At 23.8% G+C, this 19,699-nt stretch overlaps 1 protein-coding gene and 1 long non-coding RNA gene across 6 annotated transcripts; one reads left to right on the forward strand and one right to left on the reverse strand.

The window, feature by feature from the left end:
- Window positions 1-2,582: 2,582 nt before the first annotated feature.
- LOC126900560 (uncharacterized) lies at window positions 2,583-6,496 on the reverse strand. Its single transcript, XR_007702874.1, has 3 exons — window positions 6,157-6,496; window positions 3,295-3,509; window positions 2,583-3,030 (listed from the first exon to the last, which is right to left on the reverse strand). It is a non-coding gene; the product is annotated as an uncharacterized LOC126900560 (long non-coding RNA).
- Window positions 6,497-9,319: 2,823 nt separating this feature from the next.
- Window positions 9,320-16,025, forward strand: LOC126900536 (uncharacterized protein MAL13P1.304-like). Of its 5 annotated transcripts, none has more exons than XM_050676329.1 (5): window positions 9,320-10,771; window positions 12,148-12,537; window positions 12,646-12,900; window positions 14,145-15,554; window positions 15,865-16,025. In XM_050676329.1, exons 1-5 carry the CDS (start codon window positions 9,322-9,324, stop codon window positions 15,867-15,869), a joined length of 3,510 nt encoding a protein of 1,169 aa, XP_050532286.1. In that variant the 5' UTR covers window positions 9,320-9,321; the 3' UTR covers window positions 15,870-16,025. The 5 variants fall into 5 exon arrangements, with proteins under 5 accessions (XP_050532286.1, XP_050532283.1, XP_050532282.1 ...); XM_050676326.1 differs by having other exon boundaries at window positions 12,148-12,513; window positions 12,562-12,900; XM_050676325.1 differs by having other exon boundaries at window positions 12,148-12,501; window positions 12,538-12,900.
- The last annotated feature ends 3,674 nt before the right edge of the window (window positions 16,026-19,699 follow it).

Genomic DNA, 19,699 nt, shown 5'->3' on the forward strand with positions numbered 1-19,699 from the left:
TATTGTATGTAATCAAATTTTAATATAAGGTAATGTAATGGAAAAATTTTGTTTTTATTTCAAAAATATGTACACAAAGTAGAAATTGATTAAATGTTAATCTACAATGAGTATTATCAAACATTATGTTTAAGTTATTTATACTTGAAAAAATTGTTATCAATAAAAAAAAAACATCATAACAAGCCTTATAATTATGGTATTTTTTAAAATAAATACAAAGAATAGATAATCAACGATATTCATTTAATTAGATCTGAAAATTATTTAGCCAGAGGCATGACGCATTGTGGCGTCCTCCATAAAATAAATCATTTACACAATCATAACAAGAGTTACATAATTATCCAGGCGTAGAATAGAAGTTCAACAAACATCACTATAAATCTATCATAGTGATCAGTACCTAAGATACTGACCTAGTTCTATGTTTATGACTCTGTAACCTATTAAGTTAGTGTACATGTTTGACGTCATATACCATATTAAATCTAGTAGATTGTATTATTATTTTTGACTAAACTGGACTTGAAGCCAAATTAATTTAAGATAATACTAATATTATCTTAATTAGAATCGACTTAAATTTTAATTAGTCAACTACTGTATGCAATTTTTTTTTAATAAAACTTTTTATTGCGGTCCAAGTTATAAAAAAAACTCGACTTAAAACTCCAATAATAGTCATCATTTAGGTGACTATTATTATTTTTGGGTTTTTTAAATATTGAATTTTATGCAAATGGCATTTGATACCTTTTATTAGAGACTCGAATTTTATGCTAAGAAAATAATCAAAAAAGTACTACAAGTGATGCTTAATTTGAAATTAATTATTTCTATGCAACAAGATTGATTTTTTATTTAATTTTACAATGTTTAGGTTAAAATTAAAAATAATAAATTACCTACTTTAAAAAATAGTTGAATTCAGTAATAAATATTTATTTGAATGGAAAGGTCTTGTTGATAGCTAAAAAAAAAGACATTCAATAATGCTATTTCTCAGTGCATAAATAAGTAATACATAAGTTAGTAGGTAAATATGTTATACAATATATCTGCAAGCATTCTTTACGCTTGATACTTATCTATTTTTCCAGACATTTTATCTACATGCGGAATTCTTTATTAGTAGATGTCTGTCATTTATCAAGTCATAACATTCTAGTGCCCATACTTAAAAAAACTGTCTTTTCCTACTGAGATCTTCACCTATGTGACATAATATTATCACATTACCTCATAATGCGGAAAATTCTCAATGCTTACCCATAACGCGATATTATTGTTTTATAACCACTTTATGTTACACTTATGTATATATTATATACACTAATTCCCACTGTCATGTACCGTATCATTACGGTTTTGGCTAACCAACGACAAGAACTATAAGACAAGCTCTAACATAATAGTTATTGTTGTTCTTGGCCATAATATTATGATTTTGTATTACAAGACCTTCTTAATCATAATGAAAACTATACTTAACCACGAAACAGTCTTAACGAATTAACGAACAAAAAAGATATTATGCATTTTGCGCCTAGTTACATCAAAAGTAACAATTATAGATTATGTTTACTTGTGCATCATGTTTTTTTGTCGAATCAAATTATATGAGTAATTGATATGATGCTTATTATTATTACTATTTTTTATTTGTTCTCGAGAAATTTTTGAACTTGAAGAGAAACATTTTTATAAATTGAGGATAATTAGTTGTAACAATGTACGATGATCGTAATTTATAAAAGTGTCACGTGAAGCTCTTTGTTATTTTTTACACCTTATATTCTGTTTACTAAAAGTATGTATTTTTATCTATGAACAACATTCAATTAAGCTGTTAAAATTACTCTACATCATATTGTTTTTAATCTATTGTCACAGTTAAATATGATGATATCCCAATACAATTATATGGAAATTATTGCAATTTGTTTTATGTACTACTTAACTCAATTGTAATCTAGAAAAGATTTTAATAATATTTTGTATTATATTTAACAAGTGAAAGTATGAGTTTAATTTTTAGTGGTTGAAAGTAATTTATAAATAGGAAATTTCTAAGTAAAAGAGTTGTAACAGTAACAGGAATTATGAGTTAATAGATATTAACTTTGCAATCATACACTCTGTAATCAATCTTATATTAAATCGTTTATTTAAGATGTATAAATTATAAAATCTGTATATTTTTTCCTAAGATATTTTACAAATCTGATCATTTTTCTTGTGGTTTTTTTTTTTTGACTATTTTTCCCCAGCTAACAGATTTTGGAAAACTTGTTTAATTTAGCGATATTGACTGAGTGTAAAAATTATATTAAATTTAATTTCACATATTATAAAGAAAATAGTACATTTATTTACATGACATTTTTTTAAAAAATTCGATGCAATAATTATTAAAGCAGTAAAGTTTAGATAATAAAAATTTATAGGAACTGTAGATCATATAAAAAAATTATGAGAGATATTTTCATCATAGTATAATATACATAAATAGAAGTCTGTATAATATTTTACTTAGTTTTAATAATTAAGAAAGTTGTGCTAACATAATTAAATATTTATAACTTGAAATTATGGTTACGACACAAGTAAACATAAAATAATTACTAAATAAAAAAAATCATAAAAAGTTGAATTGTTGTTATTATTTTAAACTACTAGAATTTTTAAAACAATTTGTTCAATTTGAAAAGAAAATTATATTCTAAGTATTGCATGATACTATATAATAAACTGAAAGCTAGTTAAATTAGCGTCTTAATTAAAATAGACTCGATGACATATCTATATTGTAGAAGTTAACTATTACAAGTTTTCTTACATCATTTATTGAATATTTTCAAAATTATATACCTATCTTACGTTTCAGCATCCAAACCAATGTTTATGTTTTGAATAGTGTCCTACCAAATATTACATTACGATCAGTTTTCCGGCTATTATAATAGCGGATATGACTAATGAGTGCATATTATTATGACAGTAAAACAGCGTAACGCGGTCGGCATCCTACAAAAAACTTTCGTTAAAATAATAAAATAGGTACTGTAGGATTTACATGATAAAATATTTTATACAATATAATTAAAATAATTTGTATAAATCGCAAAAAAAAATTTAATTGTATTTCTATATATAATATTTATAAATAATTGTATATAATATATTTATTTATCATTACACCATAAGATGGATTTTAAAAATAAAACGTTGAAATATTGATTTTTTTCATTTTAATAATTAAAACATGCTATTATGAAAATACTTAAATACTTTGAGCATAGTTTGGCGCAGTGGATTAATCGCAAGTCGCTGCCATAACGTTGATGTTCAGCTTTGCTGTTGGTTTCCAAATGGGTGACCAAATAGGAACATACACCTTGCCCCTGTATTACTCCTTCAGCTTTAATGAGGTTGCGTCGGGTCGACAGTCAGTGTGAAAACATGTCAAATCGACTAGAGCCAACCCCAAATAGTTGAGATAGAGACTAAGAAGATAATGATTATCATGAAAATACTTTTAAACATTATATATTTAAATTTCATAATTGTCAGTTAGTGAGAACAGTTAAGATATCTTCTTTGATGATATCTTCTTTTTATTGATGCAATATTTTTTTTAGTAACTGTAAATTTCGAATATTGATTTGGCAATATTGGGATACAAATGTCATAGTTAAATTTAATAAAGAACTTTTAACTTAATAATCCTTATAGAAATAAAAAAGACTAATAATTTCACTGAAATTATCAAGTTATCATTGAAAACTTTATAATTCATGAATAATGGCTACCAAAACGCACCTCTTTTTATAATAATATATATTTGGTGACATGTAATCAGTAAAAACATACATGAGGATAATTTTATACGTATTGATATACCATATATTACAAAAAGAATTATTTCTTTTGAAACGTTAGAATTAAGTTACACGTTCATTTACAGCTATTATCAAAAACTAATTAAAACAATTTATCAGTGCATCAAGGTAACAAAAATAGTTTAATGGTATGAATACAATTAAATATTTTTAAACGCAAATGTTTTCAATTAAATCGGTGTATCATATTCAGAAAGATAACAAAAAATACCTTTCTTTATTAATTTTATCAATAATTTGAAGAACATTATTTTTGTGGCTTTCAAAAAAACAAAAATATATCGCACTGTAAGTGCTAGAGGGTTACAAAGTTTCAATCTTCTATATAAGTTACATTGTGTTTTACTTTGATTTTAGAATTTATATTAAGTTCAAGTCAAATTTTATGCAAGTTTCTTGAATATTTATAAAGATAATAATGAACTAAATTGAATTGCATAAAAATGTCAAATACCACGAATTTCAATATATGGCCTTCTTTCACTCGTGTTTATATTTTAAAAGAAAATTTTAGAAACTATTATATTTTACGTCGGAATATACATTGTATTAAATTGTGATATAATCAAATAGTGTCATATTTGCTTGAACACTTGTATAAAAACGTAAGACTTTTAACAATTGTATGACACATACGTCACACAATTTTTAATATTTGCATTATGTAGTGTGTAATTACACATAAAATAATTGTGTGTCATTAGTGAAGATTGAACTATTTGCTAATAAAATATATATATATATATGTAATTTATATTCATTGCCCAATATACGATTTATTTATTTTTTAATAAATAAAAGTTAAAAAATAATTCTCATAATCACAAAAATTCATGAAATTTTATTATATTTATTTCTAACAAGTTTTTAATTAAAGCAAGCAAAAGCAACAGCACTTAATACTGCCTCAGGACACATTAGATCAATCTTCAGGATTCCTTATTATTAACCAACCTAACAATTAAAACATATTTACAAAAGGATAGAAAAAAACCCTTTGTAATGCTCATATTAATTGACTCTGGTTATAAACTAGTTTTTAAAGCTATACGTTTAATGATTTTTCTCGTAATATTCATAAAACAAATGAATATTAAATCAAACTATAAATTACCATTAAAATAACAACTCAGGTATACAAACATGTATAAGTAAAAAAATTGTTTTAGTAACATGTCTAGATAAAAAAAAAAGAGCAATTATATTTTTGATGATGTAATTGATAAAATAATGAATACATTTTATGACGTACGCCTTATATCAATATCTTTTAATGAACCACATGAATCAAATTTCACAATTTTACATTTAAATTTTAACCAATATCATTATTTTATAACAACCATTTATGCGTTCATCACCGTAATAAAATGATTTATTATCTATCCCTATAATATATACTAAGGATAATCAATAGATTAAAACAAATAATTTTTTAACTAAAATTTTTGGAGACTGAATTTAATTGGGACTATATAAGGTGTTCAGTAAATTTTGTTTGTAACAATTGACCTATTTCCTTACTTACTGAACACTGTATAACTCTATTTTACACAAATTATTATTAATATTTATTTATTATTTATTATTTTTATTAAATATTATTATTAGAACATTACACATTGATTATAAAAAAAAAAGATTTAGTTGAAATAAGTAAATTTTGATTTTTGCATTTAAATTCAGCAATGCGCATTTTTACAATATTTTAAAGTATAGTTATACTTTGAGACATTGTGAACATATAATAAATAATAATTTATTATTTGAATAATCAATTTTCATTTAACAATGTATTTATTTTAATGAATAATATATTTTTTGTTTTTATAAGTTTTAAAACAAATGTTCTACACAAAAATCACATGCGTCATTCTGAATTTTTTATTTTTATTATTTATTGTTAATTGTATACTTTTTTTTTTTAATTGTAAAATACAATGTCTCAATAATTATTGTAAAATGATTCTCTTATATAACAACAAAATTTACATAATTTCGCAATAAAAATTTGGTAATTAATTTTTATTTTATTTTATACAAAAAAAAAATTAAATGAAAAGAAGGTTTCTAAACAGATTGAACTTTGTGTTTTATATAGATATTCTTAAAATTATGAAATTTTTTAATTTAAAACACATTTACTAGAATCTAAAATAATTACAAGAGCATAATATGAAAAAAAAATGAATGTCTGCATTTATGAAAACAACATAATATTCTAGTAAAACCTATGAAACATATGAATCACCTTTGTTATTATCTTAAATGTATTTCTTTGTTCGTATTTTGTTTTGTGTTTTTAAAATAATTATTTGATTCACAAAGGTTTATTCGCAAATATTTCGTAGATTAATGTAAGTTACTTGAGTATGCCAGATTCCGGATCGGTTAAACCTTGATTTATTTTTTTTAATAAATAAATTAGTTAGCTTGATTGCTTTTAAAAATTATTGTTCATAAAAGAAAAAATGAAAATTGAATAAAATTCAAAAAAAATCTTCCTAGTGTAATTTTTAGTAATTATAAGAATTTGTGAAAAACTTTTAGATGAACACAGATTAATTGTAAATTAAACTAATTAATATAGTTATGAGAACATCTCAAATAAAACAACAAAGTACTTATATAGCAACAAGTCATCATACTCCACTAGTTATCATTTCAATGCGTACATTTTATTGAAAACTACATACTCTTAACGCTTGCAAAATCATAAACAAATATATTGAATGATTTCACGTCGTATTTAACATACAATAATATTATTGTAACTTGTAAAAATATATTAAATTCTTTATAATTTATAAATGTTTTTTTTATTTTGTAATTTTAATATACAATAATAATAATTTGAATATACAAAATCATTGCCTTTTTATAACTATAATAAACTTATTATTTATACAAATTAAATATATGTATTTATGTATTTCAAAATTAAAAAAGTACATTGCTGACTTTACCATAAAACGCCTTTTATGTATTCTTGTAAGCATAAATAAATTTATTAGTTTATTAACTAATATGTTGTTATCAAAAAAGTAAATTGTTAATTTTGGAAATAAATAAAAAGTAAATTGAGGATAATTCTCATTATAGATTTAAAATTTTATTTGAATGTTTATACAAAACTATATTATTTAGTGATTTATTTCAATTATTAAAAAATCATATTTAATGATGTCATAATTTTTGTAATAAAATTCGCATGAATATTTTGAAACAATTATATTAAGTAATAAAAATTGATAATTTGTAGATAACATTATTTAAAATTAAAATTATAATAAATTTATTAATTTGAAAAAAAAACTATTAAAAATTACTAAAAAGCATTGTTCCCAAAATATATCCTCGCGATTGTTTTTTTAGTATTTAAAATTGAAATACGACTTTGATACATTGAAAAATTCTAATAATTCAAATTATACTTCCAAATATTATTAAGGGATTTTATATTAATATTATTAATTTAGTTGAAAAAATAAAAGTAAAATAAAAATCGTACATCATTTCTTGTCAAACTTATATTGTTTACTAAAAAAATTGTCTCAATAGACTAATTTTTTTTTTTATTAAAAAAAAACATTCAATAAAAAAACATAAATTATTGATCTAAATATTTTATACAAAACATGTCCTATATCATAAATAATAAAACGGAAATGCACAAATTTTCATCAATTTATACAGAATTATCATATTTATAGTTATTCTATTATATTATAATATTTGTTAGATATTATCTCACAAACTTATAGATGTACAACTAAATGTTTCATATGAAAATCTATATATTTAAATATCTACAATTTATACTTGATTTTTTTTTTCATAGATTGCTTGTTTATAAGTAAAATAAAAAAAACAAAAAAAAAACCCAGCACATGGGGGTTGCGGTACAGTGGTGACGTGGCATAGTTGGATCAAGTATAATGATATCTGACAGTGATTAAAATCACTATCAAAAATAAACGCTTCGATACAAATCTTTAGATAGTGTTTAATTTTAAAAAAATTGGTGTTTTATTCCAAAAGCTACTTGATCTGCTGGTTCCTTATTAATATTTCGATTAAGATAAAGTATGTCGAATGAAAAAGAGTTTATTAAAAAATATTATTTCTCATAAAAAAATTGTGTGGATCCATAAACTTTTCAATAAGTTATAGCATTATAAAGTTAAATATAATATAAATAATAAAATCGAGAATTTTCACACGAAANTCATTTTTACAATGAAGACAAATCCAGAGGTCAAATTTTTTTTTTCAAATTAAAGTACATTACATTAGCTTTAATTTAAGATATATATAAAAAGTGTCAGACCTTCGNTACCCTAATTGACCAATTTTTAACCCAAGTCTGTCTGTATGAGTTAAACTTGTCTGAATGACCTAAATTTTTTTAATAGTTTCTTTGAACACATATATACACAACTTTGGAGAATGAGATCTAAAAATATTCAAAGACCCAAAATAAGGAACACCATATTAATTATATAAAAATGTTTTCAAAAAATTTAAAGTTATCAAATTATCTAAAATTATAATTTTAGAATCTTGCTCAATTATAATAATTATTATTTGTTCAATAATTTACAGAATTTTTTAAGGGGGTAAAATTTATACGTAATGTAAAAATCCCTTCTTAAATACACATGAAATTTTATAATTATCCACATCAAATAAAATTAAATATAATTTCTTCCCTCCTTAAAATTATTTTTTATATACCAATAAATGAAAATTTTCAGTTTTTCGGGATGTTTTAAGTAGCTGAAACAACCCCTTATTCTTATATTAAATTAAAAGTACATTTTTTCATTTATTAGCAATATTTAATCCATATATATCAGTACATTTTTAAGGTAGTATCAACGCAAATGTTTTTTAAAATCATTTTATCGATTAGTTGATTGTTTTTTTTTTTACTTTTTTCTTACCGACTGGATAACATTTATCAAAAAATACGTATATCATACTCAAAGCAATTACTTATACACTTTTATAAATTGTTTAATTTCTGCGTAATACTCAGAAATAGAGTCGATTTTTTTTTTAATAAAAATTAACCTTTAATTATTTCATATTAAATAAATAGGATAGTTAAATACAATCCTTATAAGATGACGTAAAGTGGTAATTAAATGTGTAATCATTTCAGACTTTTTTAAATTTATGACATTTTTTTATGGATAGATTTGGCGTATACAAACATTTAAACCAATCATTTTTTAAATTTTTAATGTAAAAATGTATTTCTTGAGAACATTATAACATAGCTGTTGAATTTATGTATATCATTATATGACGTATTAACTGTACAATTCTATAAATAGAAATCAAACATATGTATGATCAACCTTCTAAAATTGATTTTGAAATCCTATATAAATTCTATAGTACTATTTGAATGATACTAAGAGTGAAGATATCATTTAATGGTGTAGACAAATCGTATAATTTTTTATTTATAAATTTAATTACCATGTTACACGAATTGGTATTAATTTTATTTTTAACTAGTGCTAATGCATTTTTCAACATAGATCATGTTAAAGTTCATTGCGTCTTTTCAAAACATATGTTAAATATTTTTGAACTCAATGAAAAATACTTTCAATTAAAATATCCAAGTTATGCAAATTTAAACTACAATATGGAAGATTTAAAAGAATACGCAAAAAATCTTCAAAGTCAAAGTTCTATAATTATGATTATGTTGGATGAGTTACGAATGAAAAATCCATCATATTTTCCGGCTGATCTAATGACGGTAAATTTATACTTAAATAATGTACAGGGTCACATTTTAATGTTAAAAAATAATATGCCTTACTCTCGTAATGGAGTGGTTACTGACGAAGAACGTCTCAGAGAGGGATTCAAAACTAATTACAATACGATTGTTAGGCATTTAATTAATTTTATTGATAGACAATGTAGAAATTTTGGTCTATGTTTTGTGCCAATCGAACCACGATTTCAACATTTAATTATAAGCTCTAAAGAATGGACTGGTGGTAACAATGAGAATCAAATAAACTTAGTTAAGGCCGCTATAGAAAAATTAAAAGAAAAAAGTTACACAGTGTTTAGGGAATATATGGAAAGAGTATCATATACTGAATTTCATCCATCAAATATGTTGTTTTTTAGTTTAATGAATCCTTACAGTAAATATGAAAAAGAACCGGAAGTTGACGATGGATTAAATTTAATGCGACATGTTAAAGTTGAATCAAATGCAGTAAAGAATCATGAAACAAATATAATAAATCTCTACGAGAATATATTATTAAATTTTGATGGAAATTATGTAAAATCTTACCAACAGCAAGTATTAATGGCAACTATTTATCCAGTTTTTGAATGCATTTGTTCATATGCGAGTGTATTTAACCTATTATTCCAAACTGGGTATACGTTCAAATACGAAAATGAAAAAAAAATTACAGCACTTGGTTTGTCTTTGATAAAGGTGATACGTAAATTAGTTCATAGTAATATATTCGGATATGAAGTCAATCAATATATTATAAATTTACTTCGTGAGTTAGATAATTATAATTGGTATAAAAACATAAATTGGTCTACTAGGATTATACCAGAAATTAAAAATGTTCTATACATTAATCATTTAGAACTTGATGCAAAAAAATATCATATTCCAAAGAAACTATTGAGTGATATAGAATGTCAAGCATTATTGGATGAAACAAATGATAAAATTGAAAAAACAAAAAATTATGTAGAAGCATTATTAACTAAAAAAAAATGGTATAAAATTGTTAAGAATACTGTTAATCATAGTAATATATTCCACAATGAACCTTTAAATATAATGAGCGTATCAATAATGAGTAAGTAGATAATTTATTAAATCAATACAAAATTCATTGATTATATTAATTGTAATGATAATATGTACTAACTAATTAAATAGTAACTTTCCAGTGTCTTAACTGCCTTATTTCTAATTTTATAGAAAAGGTAATTTAAAAATTAAATGATATTTAATGTAATATAAAATTTATATTTAAGCATTTTACATTAGCTATAATGTAAAAATAGTTATACTACAGTTGAATTTTATACAAATATTAGCATTTTAAATGGTGCTTAAAAAAATGTGTTAAACTTAATAATGGCGCTTTTGGAAATTTACCCTTTTATAATCAATTGTAGTCTTAAAAAAATAATCATTTAACCTATTTCGAGTTTTGTGAAAAATATTTATATTTTAACTTCAGGTTATCTTAGGTTAATCATTAGTAAAAATATAAATACAAGAAAAGTTCTCAAAAATTAAAAAAAAATCTTTGTAGCTTAAGCAATTTTTATCTCTGAAAAAAGATATTTTCATAAGTAGTAACGACTTCGTTCTGAAACTTAGTCCAATTATTTCTAATAAGTAAACAGAACAAAAATAAAAAACTCATAGTCAAAAACCTAAAATAATGTGATGGTTATAAAGCTACTCTTATAATGAGCCACTTAAATTGTTGTGGTAGCAGTAACGTAAAAATAAAAATTGAAAAATAAAAATAATGTATTAAATTTTCTATTAGTTTCATTTACAAGAAAAACTGTTGGTTTCTTATTTTTATCAATTCATCAATAATGAAATATTTTTTATATTTATCTCTTATACCTTCTAATGGCATCAACTTTTTTTTTCAAATGGCAACATACATAATTAAATGTATTCTTATTAGATATTGATTAAAATCTAGATTTATATACATTTTTAAATTTTGTTTGATTTAAATTTCATTTTAAAAAGAGACAAATTTGTACAAAATTGTGGTTGAAATAGTAATGTAGTAATATTTTTCGTCTTAGGCGGAATAAACTTATCTAATCTTCTCAAAAATATGACATTAAATTATTACAAAATTATTAAGTCTATCAATACAAATTTGCGCAAAATTGGGGTTTTTTTAATGGATTAAACAAATTTTATAAATTTGGATTCTAATTATTAGTTAAGATAAAAATTAAATATGCATTACGTCAGTATAAGGTATTGACACCCTTATAAGGTTATACCTTTAAAGTTTGAAAATAATATATACTTCGTGATCGATAAATTTAGAAATGGAACTAAAGGATACTAATAAATAATTATTAGTGTTATTCTTATTTTTCGATTAATATTTCATGATAAAATAATCATCCTATCAACGGAATGACCTTATAAATCATTCATAAAACTAATCTTAAAATATTTTTTCAGGTAGTTTTAATCCATATAATATCAATGCTCAAAAAGATAATAAAATAAACACAGAAGAAACAGCTAACACAGTTTTTGACATTAATTCCCCAAAGGTAGATAAACCAGATACGTTTAATGTGAATACCATTTCTAGCAATGATAATTCTGTTGCTAGTCCAGTATCATATCAAAAAGATAATATAAAATTTAATGAAGTAGAATCCATCTTACCAGATACTAATTCTCTTGATGATGCTAGTCTAGTACCATATCAAAAAGAATATTCTAGATTAGATGATGAAGAATCTGTCTTACCAGATACTATTTCACTTGGTGACTATCCAAATAGTAACTCTACTGAAAATGACGAACCTAATGATGAACCTAATGATGAACTTAATGACGAACCTAATGATGAACTTAATGATAAACCTAATGATGAACTTAATGACGAACCTAATGATGAACTTAATGATAAACCTAATGATGAACCTAATGACGAACCTAATGATGAACCTAATGACGAAGTCTCACAGGCTGAATTAACATCAAATAAACAAAATGAAGGACAAGTTAGTAGACTAAGTAAATTATTCAGTGATCTAGCTGATAAAAATGCCAAAGAGCAAAATTATTCTAAAGAAATATTCAATAGAACAATTAAGAGTCGAAATAAAAAAATCAGTAAAGTATCAATGATACCTTCTAATGCTTCCGAAGAATTATCTTATCAGCATGAAAAAATCAATAAATTTGAACAAAATATAAAAGGTATGTCCACATTTTTTTTGGTTAGTAAAAAGTAAAACTATACAACTTCGATGGTAATTTGAATTAAAATATAATTTTTTATATTTTGGTAAGACACTCATTGTCTCAGAAACTATTGGACTATCTTAAATTTATTTAAAGAGAAAAACCATTTAATTTAAATAAGTCTACAATATCATGTAGTTAATTTATCTATTATTTAATAAATATTTTTTTTGCATCCCTTTTAAGGTAAAACCTTAACTTTGATTTTTTTAAATGGAAATTCTTAACTTAATAATATGATAGAGATAAAAACTACTAAAACTTTTGTACTTAAATTTTTTTTTTTATTTGATCAACCAATTTCATTTTAATATTGTTTAAAAATTTGGATTTTTAATAAAAATTCATCATTAACATGTTTTTTATTTAATACCAGAAACAGCAATAATCTGTTTTAAAATAAATTTTCATAAAGAATTTTTTATGTTAGTTTTCAACAAAAGTTTATCACTTCGAAGACCAACAATGTATAATAGTAAACTTGTGTTGAATACAATAGTGCGACTATTAATAGACATGAATTAAAAAGTTATTTTCTGTATGTTGGATAATACCTTAGTTAATAAAAACTAGTTTAGTTGACAAAATAGAAGAATGAAACGTTATGTTATTCTTCACAATGAAATATCATTTACAAATTGACCTCAAATTACTATACTTAACATGCTGTAATAGATAAGCAATCTATCATATGAAAAAAATTGTAAGATCAAAATTTTTGTTATCTTAGTCTATCATTTTAGTTAAAACGATGGTTCCCATTTAAGAAAATTAAAGTTATAATTTTTATCCCAAAAGGAATTCAACAAAAACTTATTTGGCAACATGATATTATAGAGTTTTGTAGAGTAAATAATTTTTCTCTTTACAAAAATAAAAAAATTTCAATAGTTTCAGAAAAATGAATATCTTACTGAAAATTGATAATCCTGTATAAGTAAAATGTTAAATTCTAAATTATAGAAAATATTTTTTTGATTAAATCCAAGACTTATTCTATATATTCAGAGCCAACGCAAAAGATTGTGCGAAGTTTGCTCCACGTTTTTAAGGGCCCAACAAATTAAGCCAATAAATCAAAAAAAGATTCTATTATTAGTTAAAAAAATTTTACGAGCTCCGTAAAATTAATTGCACGAGGTCCCGTTATTTCTAGTGCCAAATCTTTATATAATATACAGAGTAATTTTTTATTTCAGTATCAGAAGATGAAGTTAAACAATTACATTGTCTGTTTTCGAAATATGTTCTTCGTTTCTTTAAACTCAACGAAAAGCTCTTCATTTTAAACAATTATGACACTAATGGACAAGGAAAATTTGGAATGACTAATTTAATGAACTATGATGCAAATCTTCAATCTCAATCACAGTATATTAAAGCAATGTTAAATGAATTAAGGATTCGAAAGAAAAATTATTATGCAAAGGATTTGATGACAGTAAATCTTTACTTAAACAACCTACAAGGAAATTTAAATATTATAGGTTCGTCGGAAAATGTGAGTGAATCTCCATACTCTGATCCTTTTAGTAAAGAAGAAATTTTAAGAAATAGATTCATCAAAAATTATAATATGATTGTAAAATATCTAATAGAATCTGTAAATTCTTACTGTAAATCATCTTGCAAAAACATTGAAATCGATCATCGTTTTGATGAACTTTGTGAATTAGTAAATATATCTGAAAAGGAAACAATTTACAATGACCCAAAAAAAATATTGGCTGAAATACACCTTATGAAATATCATGGCCTAGCAACATTTAAACAGTCTATTGACGGAGATAATTTAAATGATTATCATCCCACGAAAATGATGTTTTATGACCTTATGACAAATAATATTAAGTTCGATAAATCAGCATCAAATTCAAACAAACAACAAATAAATGAATTTCAAAAAAACAAACAAGAATCTAATGATTATGAAAATGGACTAAGCAATATAAGAGAAGTAGTTCTAGCATCTAACCAAACAAGTTTCACTAAAAAAACTATACTTGACGCATTCTATTGTGTATCTTCGAACTTCAGAGCTGAATATTTAAAATCTTTCCAACAACAAGTTTTAGCGGCTACAGTATATCCAATTTTAAAATCTGTTAGTAATTATATGATTGCATTTAAACAGGTGTTCTATGTCAATAATCAATTACTCAATCAAATAGAACCAATGCTTAAAGTTGGTAATTCTCTAGCGGAAAACTTTAGAAACTTCGTAAATTTGTACATACTACCCGAAAAAGTAAACGGATATTTAGTAAAACTGTTAAATAATGTAGAAAATATTATAAATATCAAGTCTAATAAGTCATTGAACAAATTCAGACACACAGAGTTGGTGTCTGAAGTATTATCATTGTGTTCAAAGCCTATGCTGTTAAACAGGCTTGAATTCAATGTAGAAGATAAACCGGAAAAACGTTTGAATAACGAACAATTTAATATTTTGCTGAATAAATTAAACAATGAAGTGAATAAAACTAGAAATTATGTAACAGTGTTATCAGTGCACCGACACATTTATATTGTAATTAGAAGATCTGTACCACATGATGATATGTTTGAAATTGAACCATTAGACACTATGGATACATGTGTAGCTGGTAAGATTAATAATAATTATTTTTATATTTTAAAAAAATAACAACACTAATATCCAAATGACTTGACAAGAAAATATAATTATAGTGTATATATCGACCTCTATTTGACAACTTAAAAAATAAAAATAAAAATTATTTTAGATTATTTAAAAATTCATTTGAATGTTAATTAGTTAAAGTAAGAAATAATTTGTGTATAAATTCAAAATTCATGTAATAGTATTTTGTGAAAATTGAAAACCCTGATTTTTATTAAGTAGATAATATATCTAAACTTCTAAATAATTTACGTTTACATTACCTGTTTCAGATTGAATGGGTACCTATAAAGATTGTAACGTCAATAACTGAGGCCTTGTTCAAATTTGTTAATCATATTATTAGTTCTCTTTTATAAAAATTATTTGTATAATTATATTTATGTAGTTAATTTTTTTTAAATTGTATAAATAAAACTGATTATTTCTATTATTTCCATTTTTTTATTTATGAAATATAATGTTATTAAATTACTTTTGAAACTTTTCGAAAGTTTACTTTATAATTAAAACATTTAATATTTAAATCTACTATAGTTACTATTTTGTACCCTATAATTTGGATAGGAAAAGAGTTAAATAATCTGAAAAGATTATACCAATTAAAACTGTTATGGTTCAAAAATTTTTTAAAATAATATACCAAAAAAAAGTAAAGCAAATATCAAAATTTAATGAATTCAAAAACTATAATTCTTTGGAAGATTTCCCCCTTTTTTATTTTTTAAGGGGAATTTTCAAAATTTTGTTGGTGATTATATAATAATATAATTTGTAATCTTCTGACGTTATATTGAGGAATATCGGTACTCAAGGAGTATACTAAAATTTCAGTATTTATTAGCTTCACACTGTCGTATCTCTTCGTAGTTTTACAAATGATTAAGGCCTTCGAGTCCTAACTGACTCAACTATTATAACCCATAACACTACTAAGGGGTATGTTCACGACTGTCAGCCGCAACCCAAAAGAGTAATAAGACTAAGGGTACTCAACTATTACCAGCACAATTTACTCGTTAGATTACTACCAAGGACGTGTCGTTTAGAGAATCAGCTGAGTTTTAAAGAGAAAATCCTTATGCCTTTCCTTAAAATAATAAAAAAGATTCAATAATAACATAAGCATAATTATTAGAGATATAAATAAAACAATATGAACACGCACAAAACAAATATACACTTAAAGTACAATAAAGTAATATACAATAGAAAAGACTTATTGTCAATAACGTACAGCGCGAAAAGAAATTACCCACGGTGCTCTCGAGGTACTCTCTTCAACAATTCATTCCATTTCGTCTTATATACTAAAACATTTTGTTTTATTTTTTAAAGTACGAAGTTAATAATACAACCATTTACAAAATTGTTAATAAATATTTACTTCCTGCATTAGAAACAATAGATCAGGAAATTAAAATTAAACCTAATATTACAATATGTTTTATTTCCAGCTATATAGATAATAACTATATTACAACAACAAGTTTAAGAATAATTTTTAATAATTTTTGATAATATACAAGAATGTGTATGTTCCTTAAATTTAAATTTTCTAATATTCAAAAAAATGAATTTTCAAATGGCTTGTAGAAATAGAAAATTCATTATGTAGAATTAGCCACCAAATCCAAAACACATATTTTCATTGAAAATAAAAAATGTTTAGTTGTATTGTTATTTTATTTTAATATTTGAAAACTTACAAAGGAATATCATTCATTATGCTTTCTTATGTTATCAGTAATTTTCATAAGGGCCTAAAAAATGAGTCGAATTAAAGGATAATCAAGGTTTTAACATAAGTCTTTTTTTAATTTTTAAGTTATTTTGTTGAATTGAAATACGGAATAAAACTTTCATCATATTTTTTATTTTTTTAATGAATTAATTTTCAAATTATTTTATTCTTTAAATCTTCTTCTTTTTCCTCGTCTAAATTCCAACTACTTGGGGTCGACCTCCCTTATCCTAAACTTCCACTTGACACGATTTCCCACATCCTTACGCTCACATCAACTGTCCTCATATCGCATTCAATAGCATCCCTCCATCTCATTTCATGGTCTTCCTCTACCTCTTCTTCTTCAACAATATTCATTTCTATAACTGTTCTTACAGCTTCCGATTCTTCTCACCTCATAACATGACCAAACCATCTAAGTCTATTTTCTCTCATCTTAAGCACGATTGACGCTACACTTATACTCCCTCTTATATGCTCATTCCTTATTCTATCTTTTCTAGTCACTCCACTTATCCATCTAAGCATTCTCATTATCTGCTCTACTTTCTTATCAACCGCCTAACACACTTTTAACCATACATCATATCTGGCCTCATTACAGTCTTATAAAATTTACCTTTCAGCCTCATTGGAATTCTTTTATCGCATAAGACGCTAGACGCTCCTCTCCACCTTAACCATCCGTACTTAAACCTGTGTCTTACATCTTCGTCAATGCCACCACTCTTTTGCACAACTGACCCTAGATACTTAAAACTTTCCACTTCTCCAATCACGTCCTCACCAATTGTCACTGATATCCTCATTTCACCTACTCGTGTTCTCCTTTGTCAAATTCGTACTCTATATACTTTGTCTTATTTTTACTTATTTTTAAACCGTTTTCTTCAAGAGCTGATCTCCACACCTCTAGCCTTTGATTAATTTCCTCCCTATTTTCTTCTATTAACACTATATCATAATTTTATTAAAAAAATTATTGCAAAAATAAACTAGAATTAATAGGTTTAATCAGACCACGATACATTCCATTAATAATTATAAGAAGTGTTTGAACAATATTGGTCACAGTACTACATCTGACAGTGGACATTTATCAATAGAGATCTCAAACCAATGTTAACCTATACATTTTTTAAGAAACATTATTTATTTTATTCCTAACTTGGTTTAGGCAATATTTCCGACCAATATGGTAATATTGACCAGGATCAAGTTGTAAATTATTGCATTTTTTGTTTTTATTAAATGTTCTGGAATTTTCGGAGAGACTATCATTACTTTATTCAATTTTAATATTCCAAGCAAAGCATTTTGCTTTACTTTGTGTATAACTGCCCAATATTTAGTTCAGTATATAGTACATTTTTTTAAAGCGAACTTAGTTTTTCAAATTCATGTTTATAAACAGTGGTAGACGATGTTTTGGCAAATTAAATAACTTTTGGTCCAAATAATATTTACATTGATTTTTTTAAAATAATTTACACCTTGGATGCTTTAATCGGTAATAGGTATTTATAGTCATAGTATTACCTAGTCAGAGATATTTTATTCTTTAAATAAATATAAAAAAAAAAATGTAAAATGTTTTTCATAAATATATTGGATCATCCAAAATACATACAATATATTATAAATTTAATGTTAAAATATTTGACTACTATTTCTAGTTAATGATACATTGTAGTTAAATTATTTAGTTTAGGAAAAATATTTAAGGCATGTGTAATATTTTATATTTTAACCTCATTAAAAAAAAACATTTTTTCTGCATTCAAATATATTGAAAACATTTTTGTACACGTTTGGAGTTGTGTCAATTTTGCTAATTTTATACATAGAAGGTATTTAACTGTGAATGACGTAAACTAAGTAATTTTTTATATTTCATAAAGTTACTTAGACGTCAAGTAAAGTAGGTACCCTAATATTGTAGTTAATTTTTTTTCTGTGTTCCTAGCAAATCGTTTATATCTCTTGAGATATAAATATATATTTTTTAAAATGAAATAGTCGAATGGCATATATTATATCATATCAAAAAGATTTTAATTATAAGTCTTTCTAACACTCCAACAGTTCCTAATGATATATAAAAACAAATTACAAAAAATATGTTTAAAATAATAAATACTTGATAAAACTTAATAATTTAATTATTGAATATAATTATTAATATTTAAATTACAGCTAAAATACTTGTAAAAGTCATCATATCAATCAATTTTACTAAGCATTAATATGTTTTATAAAATAAACTGAAATACATTTATAAAAAAGACTGAAAATCTTGAAGTATCAAATATTTTAATAAATAAATCCTTTAAAATATAGATATTTTATAATATTTTTCT

Source organism: Daktulosphaira vitifoliae, unplaced genomic scaffold (assembly GCF_025091365.1).
Source record: "Daktulosphaira vitifoliae isolate Bord-2020 unplaced genomic scaffold, ASM2509136v1 Scaffold_3, whole genome shotgun sequence".
Lineage (NCBI taxonomy): Eukaryota > Metazoa > Arthropoda > Insecta > Hemiptera > Phylloxeridae > Daktulosphaira > Daktulosphaira vitifoliae.